At 35.5% G+C, this 15,638-nt stretch overlaps 2 protein-coding genes across 2 annotated transcripts; one reads left to right on the forward strand and one right to left on the reverse strand.

The window, feature by feature from the left end:
• Positions 1 to 957: 957 nt before the first annotated feature.
• On the forward strand, positions 958 to 14,466 carry LOC140877335 (uncharacterized). Its single transcript, XM_073280871.1, has 11 exons — positions 958 to 1,424; positions 1,727 to 2,238; positions 2,625 to 2,824; positions 3,672 to 3,842; positions 4,303 to 4,617; positions 11,940 to 12,098; positions 12,248 to 12,397; positions 12,508 to 12,708; positions 12,811 to 12,852; positions 12,929 to 13,204; positions 13,279 to 14,466. The coding sequence occupies exons 1-11, from the start codon at positions 1,061 to 1,063 to the stop codon at positions 14,072 to 14,074; spliced, it is 3,186 nt and encodes a 1,061-aa protein (XP_073136972.1). The 5' UTR covers positions 958 to 1,060; the 3' UTR covers positions 14,075 to 14,466.
• On the reverse strand, positions 4,626 to 7,796 carry LOC140877336 (uncharacterized). Its single transcript, XM_073280873.1, has 2 exons — positions 5,545 to 7,796; positions 4,626 to 5,458 (listed from the first exon to the last, which is right to left on the reverse strand). Exon 1 carries the CDS (start codon positions 7,640 to 7,642, stop codon positions 6,659 to 6,661), a length of 984 nt encoding a protein of 327 aa, XP_073136974.1. The 5' UTR covers positions 7,643 to 7,796; the 3' UTR covers positions 4,626 to 5,458; positions 5,545 to 6,658.
• Positions 14,467 to 15,638: the final 1,172 nt, after the last annotated feature.

Below are 15,638 nucleotides of genomic sequence, written 5' to 3' on the forward strand. Positions count from 1 at the left end.
TTATTATTTATTATTATAATCACGAACTAATATTATTATTTTTGAATGATATTATATTATATTCAAATGTATAATAATAAATAATAATATTTCAATTAGTATGATAATAGTTTTTATTAAATATGTTAGATTTTGTGATATTGGTTTTTAATATATATTATAAAATTAATATAGTTATGTATGTAAGAATGTTGCTTGATTTGATTACCAATTAAATCAAATGAGTTTAATTTAATTTTTGAATAATTTTTTTTTTTTCATTTAGAACTTTATCAAATTTTTGATCGATTTTGAAATTTTTAATGAATTGAAAAGAAATAAAAAAAAATTAATTTTAAACTAAAAAATTAGATAATCGAATCTGGCTAATTATAAGTATATTTTTATTTTGATGATTAATTTGATTAATTATATGAACTTTCGGTAAAACTTGAGATATAAATATAAACATATTAAATTTAAATTTACAGTGAAATCGTATAAAATATGATTACATGTACTACTAAAATAAAATATCAAAATATTTTTATATAATAATAAGACTAATAGTTAATATGAAAAAATATAAGTTTAGATTTTGAAGGATCAATCAAAGTTTTGTATGTAAATAAATATTTGTATATAAAGAAAGATATATGTGAGAGTATGTTTGTCAACTAATAGAATAAAAATGTGAAATGAAGTGTTATTAACATTTTTTGGAGTGTAAATAAAATTTTTCATATTTGAAATGTGTTATTAAAATCAATTAGAATAAGATGATAACGAATCTAAGTAGGAATAAATTGGAATTCATACAAATTAAATTCAATGATACGTAACGAAAAGTCATTCCAAATTTTAAATAATAATAATAATAATAATTATTATTATTATTTACAAACAGTGTTTTTAATTAATAGGAGCATAAAGAATAAAATAACCTTGATATTTCTACAGCCATTAGTATTTCCGCCAATGCCATGTTCCCTTGTGCTTTTTCCCCTTCAAAAAAACCCTAACCCTTGAATTGGCATGGCATCAACTCCTGATTGAATTTCTCCATTCCAAATCTGTGAAGATGCATTCCTCAGACGAAGAATTATCCGATTCCGACGATGGGCTCAACGCGGATATGGAAGCTCTGAGGAGGGCTTGTCATATAACCGGCACCAACCGATTGGGCAACAATCTTCAACTGGCCTCCAACTCTGGGGGCGCCGCTAGCGTGAGTTCCTCGTCGGATTCTGAATCTGAAGGAGATCATGACCTAGAATTGGTGCGCAGCATTAGGAAACGTTTCGCAATCCCCACGGATGTGGGGGAGGCTGTGACGCAAAAGCCTCTGAGTGTCCTACCACCTGATTTCTCAGACGCAGATGATTGCGATGAGGATTATGAAACTCTTCGTGCTATTCAGAGGCGTTTTGCGGCCTACAGTGACGGTTAGTCGAACATTTTAATCCTATTTCTTTTTCTGTTGCGAGATCAACTGCATTTGGAATGTGTGAAATTGATATCGAGGATTTGAATCTGAAAGAACTTGAAGTTATCAGAGGCAAACATCTTTGATTGAAATGTAAATTCTCTTTAATCATCTCCAAATTCTGTTTGAAAGCTTATTGCAATTTGATTCAGACAAAAAAAGCAACAATTACACGCTATAATAATCCACAAATGATCTACTTTTAATTGTTTCATTTGTTTAGCACTTGTAACTTACTCTTATTTGCATTATGAGGTATAGGTGGCTTGAAAGACAATATAGAGGATGCTTTGCATAGACCTGTGCAGGTGGGTATCATAGATTCAGAAAAGGAATCTTCCAATAGCTTGTTTGGTGATAGAACTAATGCTCGAGAAGGGTTTCTCAATTGTGTAGATTCAAGTGAACCTACTACCCAGAAGCCAGTAGCATGTGATGATGACAGTGGAATACAGTCTTTTGACTTAGTTGAATGGGGCGGGCCAGGACCTGATGCCGCCACTGGATTTCAACTTAAAAACTCTAACTTCCCAAAATCTGCTCTGACATTTGTTGATGCTATCAAGAAGAATAGATCTTGCCAGAAACTTATTAGATCTAAGATGATCCAGATAGAGGCTAGGATGGAAGAACTTAAAAAGCTGACAGAACGTGTCAAAATACTGAAAGACTTTCACGTTGCTTGCAAAAAGAGGACCGGGAGAGCTTTGTCACGCAAAAAGGATGCTCGTGTGCAGTTGATATCATTGCCAAAGTTAAGGGCGAACTCAAAGGTCTTTCCGCTTTCATCATGGCTTTACTCTTCATTGCAATGTCATCTGTGTTTAAACAGAAGCTGTGTTTTATTTTTCTCTTTTAGAAGTTTGGTGGGGCAAGAAGGTGGGTGATGGTCTATGTTTGGTGTTATTTTACTTTCCTCTAGGGTTCTTTGGTGGGCCGGCAATTGAACACTATATCGTCGCACAGGTGGTTAATGATCGGTGTCCATGTTTATTGTTTACTACTAATTTGCTGGTTTTTTCATCTATATGCTAATGGAAACAATTTTTTTAGTTAGATAGTTAGTTTTTTTAAAAAAAATTAATTTAATTGAATTTTTTGTGATTTTGTTATTGTTTTGTCAAAATTTAATATTCAACCACAAATTTTAATTCTACAGTTCAATGAAAAGAAGATCCCTGCCTTGTATAAGGGACCTCCAGAGAATATGCATGTTTCTAGCTATAGGGAGACCATGGCTACATTTCCAGATCCAATGAGTGGGGAGAAGTGGTCAAACGAAGAGAAAGAAAATCTTGGGAAGGGTGTGAAACAACAATTTCAGGGAATGTTGCTTCAGCGATCTGTTGAACTGTTCAGGTTTGTTTCTTGGAGTGTACATGATGATTATAATGGGAATATGTGGGCATTTTATGCTTATGTGATGCACATTCAACCTTATTTGAATTGCAAAAAAATTGTGGTTGCATGTTTTGGGGTTCTAATACCTTTAGCAATGGTTAGTTCATCCTTGTTATTTTGTTTCCAGTCGTTTCATTGTAAGAAATCAAAGTGTATAGATGTACATAAGAAGAGTTTGGATCTGAAATGGTCTTATTCGAGCTGAAGAAAAGTATATATGATGTAAATGTTCGTAGATCTTCTTTTCATCAAACGTTCATTGTGATATTTAATATGGACATTGATATTTGGAGACCAATTTATGTATCTTAGCTGAAGAGGGTGTGCTCCATACTTTTCGGAAACTCGGTTTATTTCTTGCTACTTTCGAACCAATTATTTTTAGAAGCTTTTGTTTACATGTGTTACACTTTCCTCTCATATAACCTTTGCATCTGAGTAATGGTAAAAACACATGCAAGAAATGTCATTAAAAACCAAAAAATTGAATGCTCAAAGGAAGCAAAGAATCTGAAATTCAAGTCCATTCCTAAATTGCTTAGGTCGAGGACACTGTTAGTGACCTATTGCCTAAGATAAAACTTACGTTTGAAAGTTTTCATGGAGTAGCTCGTGTACAATTTTGTTGGAGAAGATGCAGTGTGAGATGTGGGAGAACTTTCTGAGACAAAGAGATAAGTAAACTATTTAAAAAGTTGTCACTGAATATGAGATTGTGCCATAATTAGACTCATTGGCCATGGCAAACTTATATGATTATAGAGTTGTGTTTGCTTTTCTCTGTTAACTTGATTATCTTTTGCAGCTGTTTAGATGAATCTTCTGGAGATTCTAATAACATCGATAGCATCATATCATCAATTAAAGATCTTGACTTCAACCCTGAGAGAGTTCGACTGTTCTTGCCAAAGGTCAATTGGGAACAGCTGGCTGCAATGTATGTTCCCTGTCGTTCTGGTGCAGAATGTCAGGCAAGGTAAGATGTTGATTCTTATAGTTGCTTATCTAGTTAGATTTTATGAAACTTTTTGCTGCATATACTTGCTTGAAGTTGTTGGCTAATATTTTTGCTTCAATGCTCTATGTCACTGACAAGGAAAGACTAGATAAAAGGGAAAACTGGCTGAAATGGAATGTGAAATAATTATTATATGAGTCTGCTGGTGTCCTCGTATCGTATTCCAGTCATATTGGTGTATGATGTGATAATTTGTCTAATTACAAAAATAAACACCTAGTACTTATGGTACTTTTTTTTTTGAGTGGTCTTATGGTACTTTTATATCACGTCTGTCTTGATTGATGTGGGTGTAAAGATGGATTACGACTTAGTGTCAATTTCTCACTGTTCAGTTGCATTATCATTTGGTAGTTTACGTGAGGTGAACCTAGTGTCCTCTGTTTTCTATATTTTACTTTTTACCCTTTTTTGGCAGGTTTCTCAACTATGAAGACCCCTTAATTAATCACAATACATGGACTGCAATGGAGGACAAGAATCTTTTGCATATTGTTCAACAAAGGGGACTAAGTAACTGGATTGATATTGCTGTTTTACTGGGAACAAATAGGACACCTTTTCAGTGCTTAGCACGCTACCAAAGGAGTCTTAATGCTTCAATACTCAAAAGAGAGTGGACCAAGGAGGAGGATGATCAGCTTCGTGATGCTGTGGAAACTTTTGGTGAAAGTAATTGGCAACTCGTTGCTTCTGTGATGGAAGGACGAACTGGTACCCAGTGTTCTAACAGGTCCGTTATCATGCTCAAAGACGACTTAATGGTTTTTAAGCTTTTGTCAAATTGTCCAGGTGTATTATATTAGATATTGGAAATAAAAGTGCAGTTTGTGATAAGGTGACACCGTGACAATATTAACCTTACATACCCCTAAAATATTTGAGTGACACTACACTTGCTATATTCTTTTTGGGCGTTGAAACCCATAGTTGTCAAAAGCGTGAGGCGCAAAAAACGCTCACGTGCCTTGGGGTTTAAAGCGCAAAGCGAAGCGCACGCTTTGCGGAAAAAAGCGCAATAAACAAAATATTATCAAAATAATAAAAATAAAGTCAAGAATCTTTGCAAATCAGCAAATGTAATAGATAAAACATCAAATATCATAATAGTCATCCAAATCTACGTCATCAGCCCTATTGCTTGATTTGTATCCATCGGTATCTTCTTCTTCTTCAGTTTCATAATCAATGTTCAGCTCCTCTTCTTCATCAACAAGTCTAGTTCGAGCTAAAGATTGCTTTTTCTTTGCTGAAATTGATGATGATGCTCCTTTTGAACTCGATGCATTTCTAGATCGAAAGCCATATGCACTTTCACCAACCCAAGCCGCTTGTGCTGCATCACTACAACGCAAATCATCGTCTTAAAAGACAAAATCATTATCCTCATTGTCTTTATCACTGTCATCCAACTTTCCCAACAACCATTCATTACAATCATCTATTTCTGACAAAGAAATAGGATCGATCTTATCTCGCAAGGCATATCTCCGCCTCAATGCTCTGTTGTATTTGATGTATACCAAATCATTCAATCGTTATTGAGACAACCTATTTCTTTTTTTAGAATGTATCTGGCAAAAAATATTAGAACTAAGAAGTGAAATTTCATATTCTATAATCTGAAATTTTAGGAGTATTAAAAACACTTCGAACTTACATGTTCAAATACACTCCAATTACGTTCGCAGCCTGAAGAAGATCATGTGAGATACAAAATCTTCATTGCAAATGATTTCAACTCTGGTGTTGATGCACCATAAGAGGACCACCAATCAGCTTGAAAGTTGAAACACAAAAACATGTAAGATTAAATTTCTTGCGATCCAAAGGTTTGTAATGACTAATGCTTGAGAAACAAACATGGGTATTGCACTAAATATTATTTACCAGGTGATTTTGAAGCTCTTTGTCTGATAGCCATAGGTAAACCAAAAAGTCCTTCTGCATTTTTGTATTTTTCCAATTGATTTGTGATCTTATCTTGCAAATCGTCACCTCGCACCAATCTAGCTATGCATTTGTACAAACCCTCCAACACTTCTTCATCATTTTCTATGTCAGGATTGGAGTAAAAAAACTCGGGATTCAAGAAATATCCCGCTGCATGCAAAGGATGATGGAGTTGAATATCCCATCTTTTGTCAATTATTTCAAAAATACCACGATATTTCTCTTCATTCTTATTAAATGATGCGGCGATAGCTTCTTTGGCTCTATCCATGGCCTCATAGATGTTAACCCATAGGGGATCTTTTTTCACCGTCTACTAGCCTCAATACTTTCACCAATGGGCGGCCAACTTTCAACGCAAAAACTGCAGATTTCCAAAAAGAAGACATCATTATCACTTCTGCAACTCCTTTCCCAGCCGCCTCTTTAGAATATCGACTTGTTGCCCACTTTTCAGATGTAAACATCTTTCTCAAATTTGCTTGATGCACTTGAAACCGCTTTAAAGTCAAAAAAGCGGTTGCGAAACGAGTCTTTGCGGTTCTTATCATCTCTCTCTGCCCGGTAAACTCCTTCATCATGCTCGATAACTGTGGTCTATTGTAAATATAAACATTCACCATCAATGCCCATTCATGCAATTTCTTGTGATGAGGAATTTTGAATATTTCCTCAAGCATCAAATCTAAGCAATGTGCTGCACATGAAGTCCAATACAATTGTGGAAAATTGTTTTCCAAAAGATGACCTGATAAAATTTATAAAATTTAAAAACCAGCATTAAAACAGGATTTAAATCTAGAAAGTAACTCATACATGATTTAAAATTTAAAATTTATAAAATTATCTGCTTTGACATTGCAGCTTGCATTATCTGTTACAACCTGAACCACATTCTTTTCTCCAATTCGATTCACAAATCTAGAAAGTAACTCGTACATCTTGTCAGCAGTGTGAGAATAACTTGAAGCATCAACCGATTCTACAAATACGGTTCCCTTAGGCCCATTTACCAAGAAATTTATCAGACTTCTACCTTTTTTATCCATCCACCCATCTGCCATGATCGTGCACCCATACTTAGCATGATCTTCTTCGTGGGATTTGAGAAATAGGTTTGTATTTGTCAGTGAGCTCTTTAAATACTTAACTCTTACTTCATGATACGACGGAGGTTTCATTCCCACTCCAAAATTCTCAATAGCATCAATACAAGGCTGCAAAGAATCATATTTAACAGCATTGAAAGGAATTCCAGCATCATACATCCACGTAACAAATTTCTGGACCGCATCTTCCCTTAATTTCTTCTTATTCTCATCATATTGGCCTTTATTTTTCCCTCGCCTTTGTCTGACAATTTCTTTTACATCTTTCGCAAAATAAAGGTCAATAGGCCCTGTTTGTTTGCTCTTTTTCCCCTGTGCCGTAGGCCCAAGCCCACTTGAACCGGATATTGGTCGCTTCCCTTTCCTTTTAGTTTGAAGATCTTCTTCATCTTCATCCTCCTCCAAATCAACAATATCATCTAAGTGAGGAATATCATCAATTTGATTCTTCAAACTGTTCTTTTTTTTAATGAATTCTTTGATCTCTTCCTTAACATGCTTCGGTACTTTTGAACACTCTTTCACATTTCTATTGCCCCCAACTAAATGTAATTTGTGCCGATAAATTCCACCATTCGTTACTTTACCACAAAAAGGGCAACACACATTATTTGGATTTTTAGGATCCGGAAGAGTTGCATAATTCCAAGCAATATCTTTTCGACCCGACGGAATTGTTGTGTTTGATTGTGACATGGTTTTAATCACTGAAAAAATAAATAACCATAACAAATTTTTAATTAATAAAAAAAACAAAACACACTAACACAATTTATAAAAATTCATAAAATTAGGGTCTGTTTGAAGTTATAGATAAGATAAATAATATAGAGATAAGTAATATATTGTAATAAAAAATAAATAAAAAGAGATAGTTAATATAAAATTTGATTTGATTGATAGATTATGGTTTGTTGGATTTGATTGGTTATATTTTATATAAAAATAGTAAATTACCATTTTATCCTTTTAATAATTAATAAAATATAAATAATATTATTTATAAAGGGTAATATAGTAATTTAAATTTAATGATTTGATTGATGTTGTATAAATAATTAATGATTTGATTGATGTGATATAAATAATGAAAAGATGGATAAATAATATAGCAAAAAGAACGTGAGACTAGATAAGATTATTAATACATAGATTAATAATCCGTAACTTCAAACGGACCCTTAGGGTTTACCTATTTGGGCAGCAAAGAGAAAGGCAGTAAGCACGGCAGGGGCGGCGAGGCGGCAGCAGGGGCAGAGGCGCAGAGTTGAAGAGTGAAGGCGAGGCAGTGTGTCGTGTCGTAAAGTTTTGAGACTGATTATTGGGTTTTTTGGGGGTTTTTTATTTTTTAAAAGTTTGGGCTTTATGAATTAAGGGCCCAGCAGACTTAAAATTGCACTTTGAAGGTGCGATTTTAAGTCTGTAAAAGAAAAATAAATTAAAATCTGCCCGGCTTCCATGAAGCGCAGAAGCGAGCGCCTGTCGCCTTGAAGTGAGGTGCACTAAGGCGCTCGCTTCCGCTACCTGCTGCGCTTCGGAGTTCTCCGAAGCGCAGCTAGTGCGCCTCGAGTCGCTTTGCGCTTAAGCGACCGAGGCGCACGCTTTTGACAACTATGCTGAAACCTCAATCCTTGACTCGTAATTTTTTTATTACAGCCACCATACGGAGTTTTATGTTGCTTTTGTAATCGCTCCATATTTTCCATACATCATTAAAGAAAGAACTTATTTTCTTTTTGGTTTTTATAGATGTCCGGGAAAAAAAGTCAGAATTAGCTTAGGTGCATTTTATGACGGGCTGATGTTTGTTTCCATTGCTTAGAAGTTGGTTTCAAAGATGACCGGATACTTAATGAAAGGAAATATTGATATCTGTGTTGTTTGATTGTAGTTTGAAAGCTTTTAAGATGCAGTTACATGCCATCTTCTTAGATACTGTGGTAAGAACATGAGTATTATTGGCATTGTTACATTTCTTGGACCAGGGACCTATCATTTGTGACATAGTTGTTAAGGGCGCAAGGCGCACTAAAGCGCAAAGGGTCCTGGAGCCTGAGGCGCAAGGCGAGGCGCGCGCCTTATCGAAGCAAGGCGCACCATTAATTTTTCAGAAAACTATATTTATTTAATGCAATTATATGATAAAACACTTATTGAAATAATTAAGCTAAACAAAAATATATCATATCACAAAAAATATTTATCTACTACTACTACTATTTTGTTGTAAAGTGCATATTCTTTAAGAATGCAGTAAGAAAATATTTCATTATTCGCGTATTTCTGCATTATTTTTAGTTTTTTAAACTAGAATACTAAGATTTTATTTTTAGAATGCTTTGTAGTTAAGATAAGAAATCCTATTACTAGTAAACTTTTTGTTTACTTTTATTTTTCTTTTTTGCCACAATAAGTGTGAGATTTTCTCTACTAATTTGCATTCAATCAATTTAGATTCTAGTTTAAGGCAGGTTGACAATTTAGATCCTAATTTATAGTTGTTATCTATCTATCTATCTATAAATGTAATTTTCAAATATTTTGGGAAATGGAACCTCAATTAAATGTTCTTTAAATTAAAAAAGGGAAAATATATAACATTCCATAGCCGATTTATTTTATTTTAGGGTTTGATAGGCTTCCCTTTTATTATGTTAAACTTAAAAATAGAAAAGAAATGTAAAAAACAGAAAAGAAACTAAGGGCGCCTCAAAGGCGCCTGGGCTCGCCTTATTAAAAGGCTGCGCCTGGGAATATCCCAGGCGCAGGGCTGTCGCCTTAAGGCGAGAGGCGCTCACCTTTAACGACTATGATTTGTGATCAGAGTAAAGGCGACATGACAAAGTGTAAGATGTGTCACATTTACAGCAATCTGCCCTTTTATATCTTCAGACTGAAACACGACTAAACTTTCCAAAAACAGAACTGTCTCCATATTTTTTTTGTATAATATAATATAATAGGCTATTGCCCCCTTCAAAGTGGAAGGTGTTTCTCATGTTTTAGTAGAATTTGATGATTAAGGTTTATAAGAGAGGTGAAAGGGGATGAAGGTCCAGCACTTGCACCATGCATCCTTCACAACTATCTTTGTTTGTACGGAAATAAGTAATGTGTGTGACATGGGGGAAGAGTTTGACCATTTCTCTTCCTCGATGTTCTATATCTTTATCGTGGCAAGGGGATTACTCCTATTAAGTCTTCTAATCAACAACACACTTTTTAAAGTGACTGCCTCCCTGAGCATGCTACAGGCTGTGGGAGCTTTTCTCTGGGGCAGCACAAGTGAAACTAAATCTTTAGTTTTAACACCATGTGGTAAATCCTTGAGGATATTGACCAACCCCATCCTTCTTAAAGATAGAAAGTAAATTTTTTCGGTTACTGTAAATGCCTATAAATTGAGGTCTGTTAGTATTAGTGGGATTATGCAATGTTTGACCAACCCCATCCGTTGTCTCCTTTTTTGTTTAATTTGGTGGTAGACGTATTGGGGAGATTGATTGATGAGGCTAAGTTCATGGAGTTCATTCGGGGTCTCGAGGTAGGAAGAGATAAGGTAGAGGTTTCACATATTCAGTTCGCGGAAGACGCATTATTCTTTGTCAAGGAGAAATGTCATTTACTGTTTTTAGTTGACGTGGTGAGGTCGTTTTGTTGTATGTCAGGATTAATAATCAATTGGGAAAAGAGTGCGTTGTTGGGCATTAATTTCGGGGAAGATGAGGTGGATGAGCTAGCACCGCAATTAGGATGTGGAAAGGAAACTTAACCCACTAAGTATTTGGGTTTCTCTAGGAGGAAATCCACTTAAAATATCATTCTGGGAGCCTATTTTGTCTAGGTTGTCGAAAAATTTGGCAAAGTTGGAAGAAATCATTTCTATCAAAAGGGCACCAGTTGACGTTGGTATCAACAGTTTTGAACGCTTTGCCGATATACTTCTTGTCATTGTTCCGGGTGTCGAGGGGTATGGCAGAGATAATGGAAAAGTATATTATGAGGGATTTTCTTTGGGATGGAGTTGATGGGGAATCACACTGTCATTTGGTGCCATAGGAGCAGGTATGTAAGCCTAAAGCTCAAGGGGGTTTGGGAATATGGAATATTTGTTTTGTGGAATAGGGCTTTGCTGGGGAAATGGTGGTGGAGGTTTTCCGTTGAAAATGAGACGTTGTGGAAGAAAGTTATTTAGAGGAAGTACGGGTTACAAGATAATGGTTGGGATGCTGGTTTGGCAAGGAATGTTACGTTTAGGAGTCCATGGAAGTTTATTTCAGGATCTTACCCTGCTTTTCAATCTTTAGTGAGGACATTGGTTAAAGGGGTTACCAAAGTTAGGTTTTGGAAAGAGAGATTGTGGGGATTCTTCGTTTCGGGAGTTATTTCCATCCTTGTTTCAGATTTCTTCTGCACATAATATGCATATTTCTCATTTTGTGTCATGTGACAATTCGTTGACTTCCGTCCCCCATTCATGGGACTTTCATTTTCGGAGGGATTTGAGGGATCAGGAAATAGTTGAGTTAATCGCATTGTTAGGAGATTTAATGAGGGTTAGATTGATTGATGGGGCTGACAATGTTAAGAGTGTGGGGTGGAGATTCTTTACGTCTTTTCTCAGTCAAATCCTTTTTTGAGTCTTTCTTTCCAAATAGCGGTTCTCCTTGTTTTCTTTTTTTAACGTTATCTGGAAAGTTTTGATCCCAACAAAGATTCAAGTTTTCTCGTGGTCAGCAGTGTTGGGTAAAGATCAAGGATTCAAGATTAAGACTACTACGTGGAATAGATCTCTTAAAGAGTTCATGAATGTTTCAATCTCAGATTTGTTAAGAGATTGGACTTTTGCGTACTGTTGATATGATTAGGGAGTCGGTATTTTCTTTCTTCATTCGCGGATCTCTTGTCCGCCTTTTGTAATCATATCTTTCACGTATATAATATTATCGTTTCTCAAAAAAAAAATTAAGTTAATATCTTGTCAAGAGTGCAGATGGCTGAAGACGCTTCACCCAGCCAGGAAAAGGGTTGGAAAATGGACAGTAGAGGAAGATAAGCGAATGAAAATTTCTGTGACGCTTTTTGGGCCAAAAACATGGAAGAAAGTTGCCCGGTGTGTTCCTGGCAGGACACAGGTGCAGTGTAGGGAAAGGTATTTTTTTTCTTTTGAATGGACCGATTAATTTGATACTTGTACTAATGCAGAAGTGCAATTCAATTTAAAGAATGCATTTGTGCGATTCAATTAATTATGGGCATCATATGAGTTCAACTTAACTATGGGAGTTGTTCGATTTGCAGATGGGTCAATTGCTTAGATCCTTCCCTGAATATGGCTGGATGGTCTGTAGAAGAAGATTCAAAATTGGAAGCTGCCATTGCAGAACATGGATATTGTTGGTCGAAAGTTGCTGCATGTGTTCCTCCACGTACTGATAGCCAGTGTCGCAGGTTTGAATTACTTATGGCTGGTTGAATGGATTCCTCATTTAAGTTGTGTCATTTATTTGCCACCTAATCTCTTCTCTGGGTTTTCAATATTATTTACTGATATGTATTAGGAGGTGGAAGGTATTGTTTCCGAGTGAAGTGCCTCTCCTTCAAGCGGCTAGGAAGATACAAAAGGCTGCATTAATATCCAATTTTGTTGATCGGGAGTCCGAACGGCCTTCCCTTGGACCTAATGACTTTCTACTGCCAGAAACGAATTTACTTACTGGCTCCAAAAATTTTGTGGCTTCTCAGAGAAAAAAGAGATCTAGGTACAATTGTCGAGGTGTTTTCGTAGCATTTTTTCCTGCCATAAAGAAGTCTAGTAGTTTGTACATTTCGTAAATGATACTTTTCTTTGAACATGTGCACAGGGGGAGCGTGGGTTGTGAACACATTGAAAAAGATGCTTCTGGGTGAGCCTAGTGTTCTTAGTTTTGGTCGTTTTCATTTTTTTGGAACATGTGATGAAGTGTTATTTTCTGCTGACAGAAATGCAGCTACCATTTCCAATGCCACTGGGATTGGTTTGGATGAAGTTCCGAGGTTAACATATGGCAGTGAACTTGAGAATATGGGTCGGAGACCTGTCTCAAAGAAGGGAAGGAGTAAGAGATCATATTCTACCAAGCAAAAAACCGTTCCCGTATCAGAGAGTTGTTCGTCACCTTGCCCAGAGGGTATGTCCAATGGTGAGGCTGTCAAAGAATCTGCTTTGCATTATAGCGATCCTAAGAGATCATCTCAACTGGAAGAGAGGAGATCAGGGTATGCTTGATTGTCAATATATGTACGCTATTACAGTTAATATCACTACCGGCTTACCATAATTTTATCTGCAGATTTAGAGGTGAATCCATAGATGGCTTGCCTAGATCTGCTGCAATATTTAATAGAAAGAGAGTGATGGAACGAGGTTCTAAAGAAGGTGAAGATTTTGTTCCAGTGGAAGAGTGCGCATTAGTTCTCACAGATTCCAATTTGCAGAGGGTCACTGTGAGTAACGATGCCTCCCAAAGTAGCAGGGTTTCGAAATTGCGGCCAAGGAGGTCTGTCAAGCCATGTGACGACGTGCTGGAGACTCCAAGTGAAGCGGAAATGGCTGTCGGAAATGCAACCCTTTTGAAGAGGCGAGAGGAAACCGAAGATGGGAAAATTGGAACCAATGCTGCTGATGATAATCCGTCACCTTTCCCCGACTCCATGTCTCTAATGGAAATTATTAACCAAATCAGGGCCTCCAAAGTAGTTAAAGCTAGAAAAAAGAAAAGGACACAGAATCAAGAAGCAGTATCAGGTGGTGAATGTGTAGCTCTGGCCATTGGTGGTGACAATAGTGCTCCTTCAACTCCTTGTCCTGCAGATGCGAATTTCTCAGGCATATCATATCCATTCATGGAAGAAATCACCCCTAATCCGCATCCGACAGTAGACAATAATTATCTCGATGTATTGAGGGAATTTGACGATTACGTCATATCTTCTGAAATGTGCAACGAGCTGCAGAATGCTGGATTTTCATCACACCACTCTACGCTGGTAAACTTTTCGGAGCCATGTATTGTGGGAAATGACAATGGTGGTCTTGCCAAGGACGCAAAAGTCGGAATTCAAAACGAAGATCACGGTGTCCGATGAATTATCCGAAATGGAAGGAGACGGAAGAAAATATTCGTGACCAGCAGCTCTGCTACAAGGATGTTTATGATTTTAGCTATTGTACAGAAATGTTTGAAATTAGTTGCAGCCAGATGCTGTGGAATACTCGTGCTGGATCGACGACGAGGAAACTAAACAAGTATAAATGGTTTTTTGGCAAGGGAACTAAAACATGGGAAAATGAGAGTGCTCCCAAAGGATTGCAGAGTGGGAGTTCTTTTTTGTTGGATAAAAGAATTGATGGGTCGTATATGTATAAAATTTTGAGAAGAGGTTTCATTTGTATGATTTTGTCCGGGAATATTGTGCTACATTTATTTTAAATTAAATGGGATCGAGTTTTGGTGTTTTGATTTGTCAGAACACATCAATTTGCTTGTTTTGAAAAATCTCCTTGTGATATATATCTAAACCTCTTTACGTTATTATAACGAGCCCTTTAGAATAATGGTTTTGGTAATTTAAATGTTCAGACAAAATTGTGCTTTTTTCAAAATTATAATTACATGGTTTGTTAATTAAAAAGAGTAAAAACATTTGGCTAAAAAAAAACGAGTAAAAACATTTAATATACATATCCAAATTAGTCTTAAAAACACAACTGTCCACTCTTTAATATCTAACACACATGTTCTTCCACAAACTAAGGGTGTGTATAATATTAACTAAATTGAAAAAACCAAAAATCCAAATCGAAGAAATCGAAAACCAAAAAAACCAAAAATCCAAATCGAAGAAATCGAAAACCAAAACACAAACTAGTGGTGTATATCTTTCTATAATATTTATCATTTTAAACAACCATAATTGTTCAATCCTCGTCTTTATTATTATTTTTGCCTCAGTCCGTTTCTTTCATCTTTTTTTTCCTTCTTTCTTCGATTCATGAGTTCCATAATGCTTTCATCACCTTTGACTTCCATGTATCTTTATCATAATCGGATTTGATATTATTGCTTCTCTTTGATACTTGAGCCTGCTATTTGTCTGTGATCTTATATTGTGTATATGAATCGTTCATGCTTCAAGTCTTCTTTCTCTTATTTTTTTAAAGAGTGACAACACATCATTCCGTAAATTATTATTATTATTTTTTTTGGTATGAACTTGTACAATTTATGTCTTTTTACAATAAAATTATGATTACCAAATCATTTATTGTTTGTCTATTTTCTTCGCAATTCAGGCATTTTGTTTTCCAATGTATAAGTTCTCTTGCAATTGAATTCTGTAATGTTATCATTTGGTTTATTTTAAAGGTATTGCAACATAAATTATAATTTATATATTATATATTATATATACTCTCATCTCGTCTTATTTGATTTCAATATCAATAGGAATCATTAAGGATTCAGTTTTTTTTTTCCTTTTGTATTAGTTTCAATTTGTTAATGAATTAAATTTTTTGCTAACTGAGTTGTATAATTAATTGAAATTTGAGTATTGAAAATCATGGCATTCTGGTTTCTTCTGATTCTTAAATAATTTATTTGAACCAATATTTTCAAATTTCTTAACTTAATCAATTTTTCTTATAAAT

Source organism: Henckelia pumila, chromosome 2 (genome assembly GCF_033568475.1).
Source record: "Henckelia pumila isolate YLH828 chromosome 2, ASM3356847v2, whole genome shotgun sequence".
Classification (NCBI taxonomy): Eukaryota; Viridiplantae; Streptophyta; class Magnoliopsida; order Lamiales; family Gesneriaceae; genus Henckelia; species Henckelia pumila.

Bases quoted from the DNA above. Each gene is read 5' to 3' on its own strand.
- LOC140877335 (XM_073280871.1), top strand. From the start codon at position 1,061: ATGCATTCCTCAGACGAAGAATTATCCGATTCCGACGATGGGCTCAAC. The intron at 2,239-2,624 runs GTCTTTCCGCTT...TTAATTCTACAG, and splicing joins AGTTAAGGGCGAACTCAAAG to TTCAATGAAAAGAAGATCCC. The intron at 12,709-12,810 runs GTACAATTGTCG...ACATGTGCACAG, and splicing joins CAGAGAAAAAAGAGATCTAG to GGGGAGCGTGGGTTGTGAAC.
- LOC140877336 (XM_073280873.1), bottom strand. From the start codon at position 7,642: ATGTCACAATCAAACACAACAATTCCGTCGGGTCGAAAAGATATTGCT.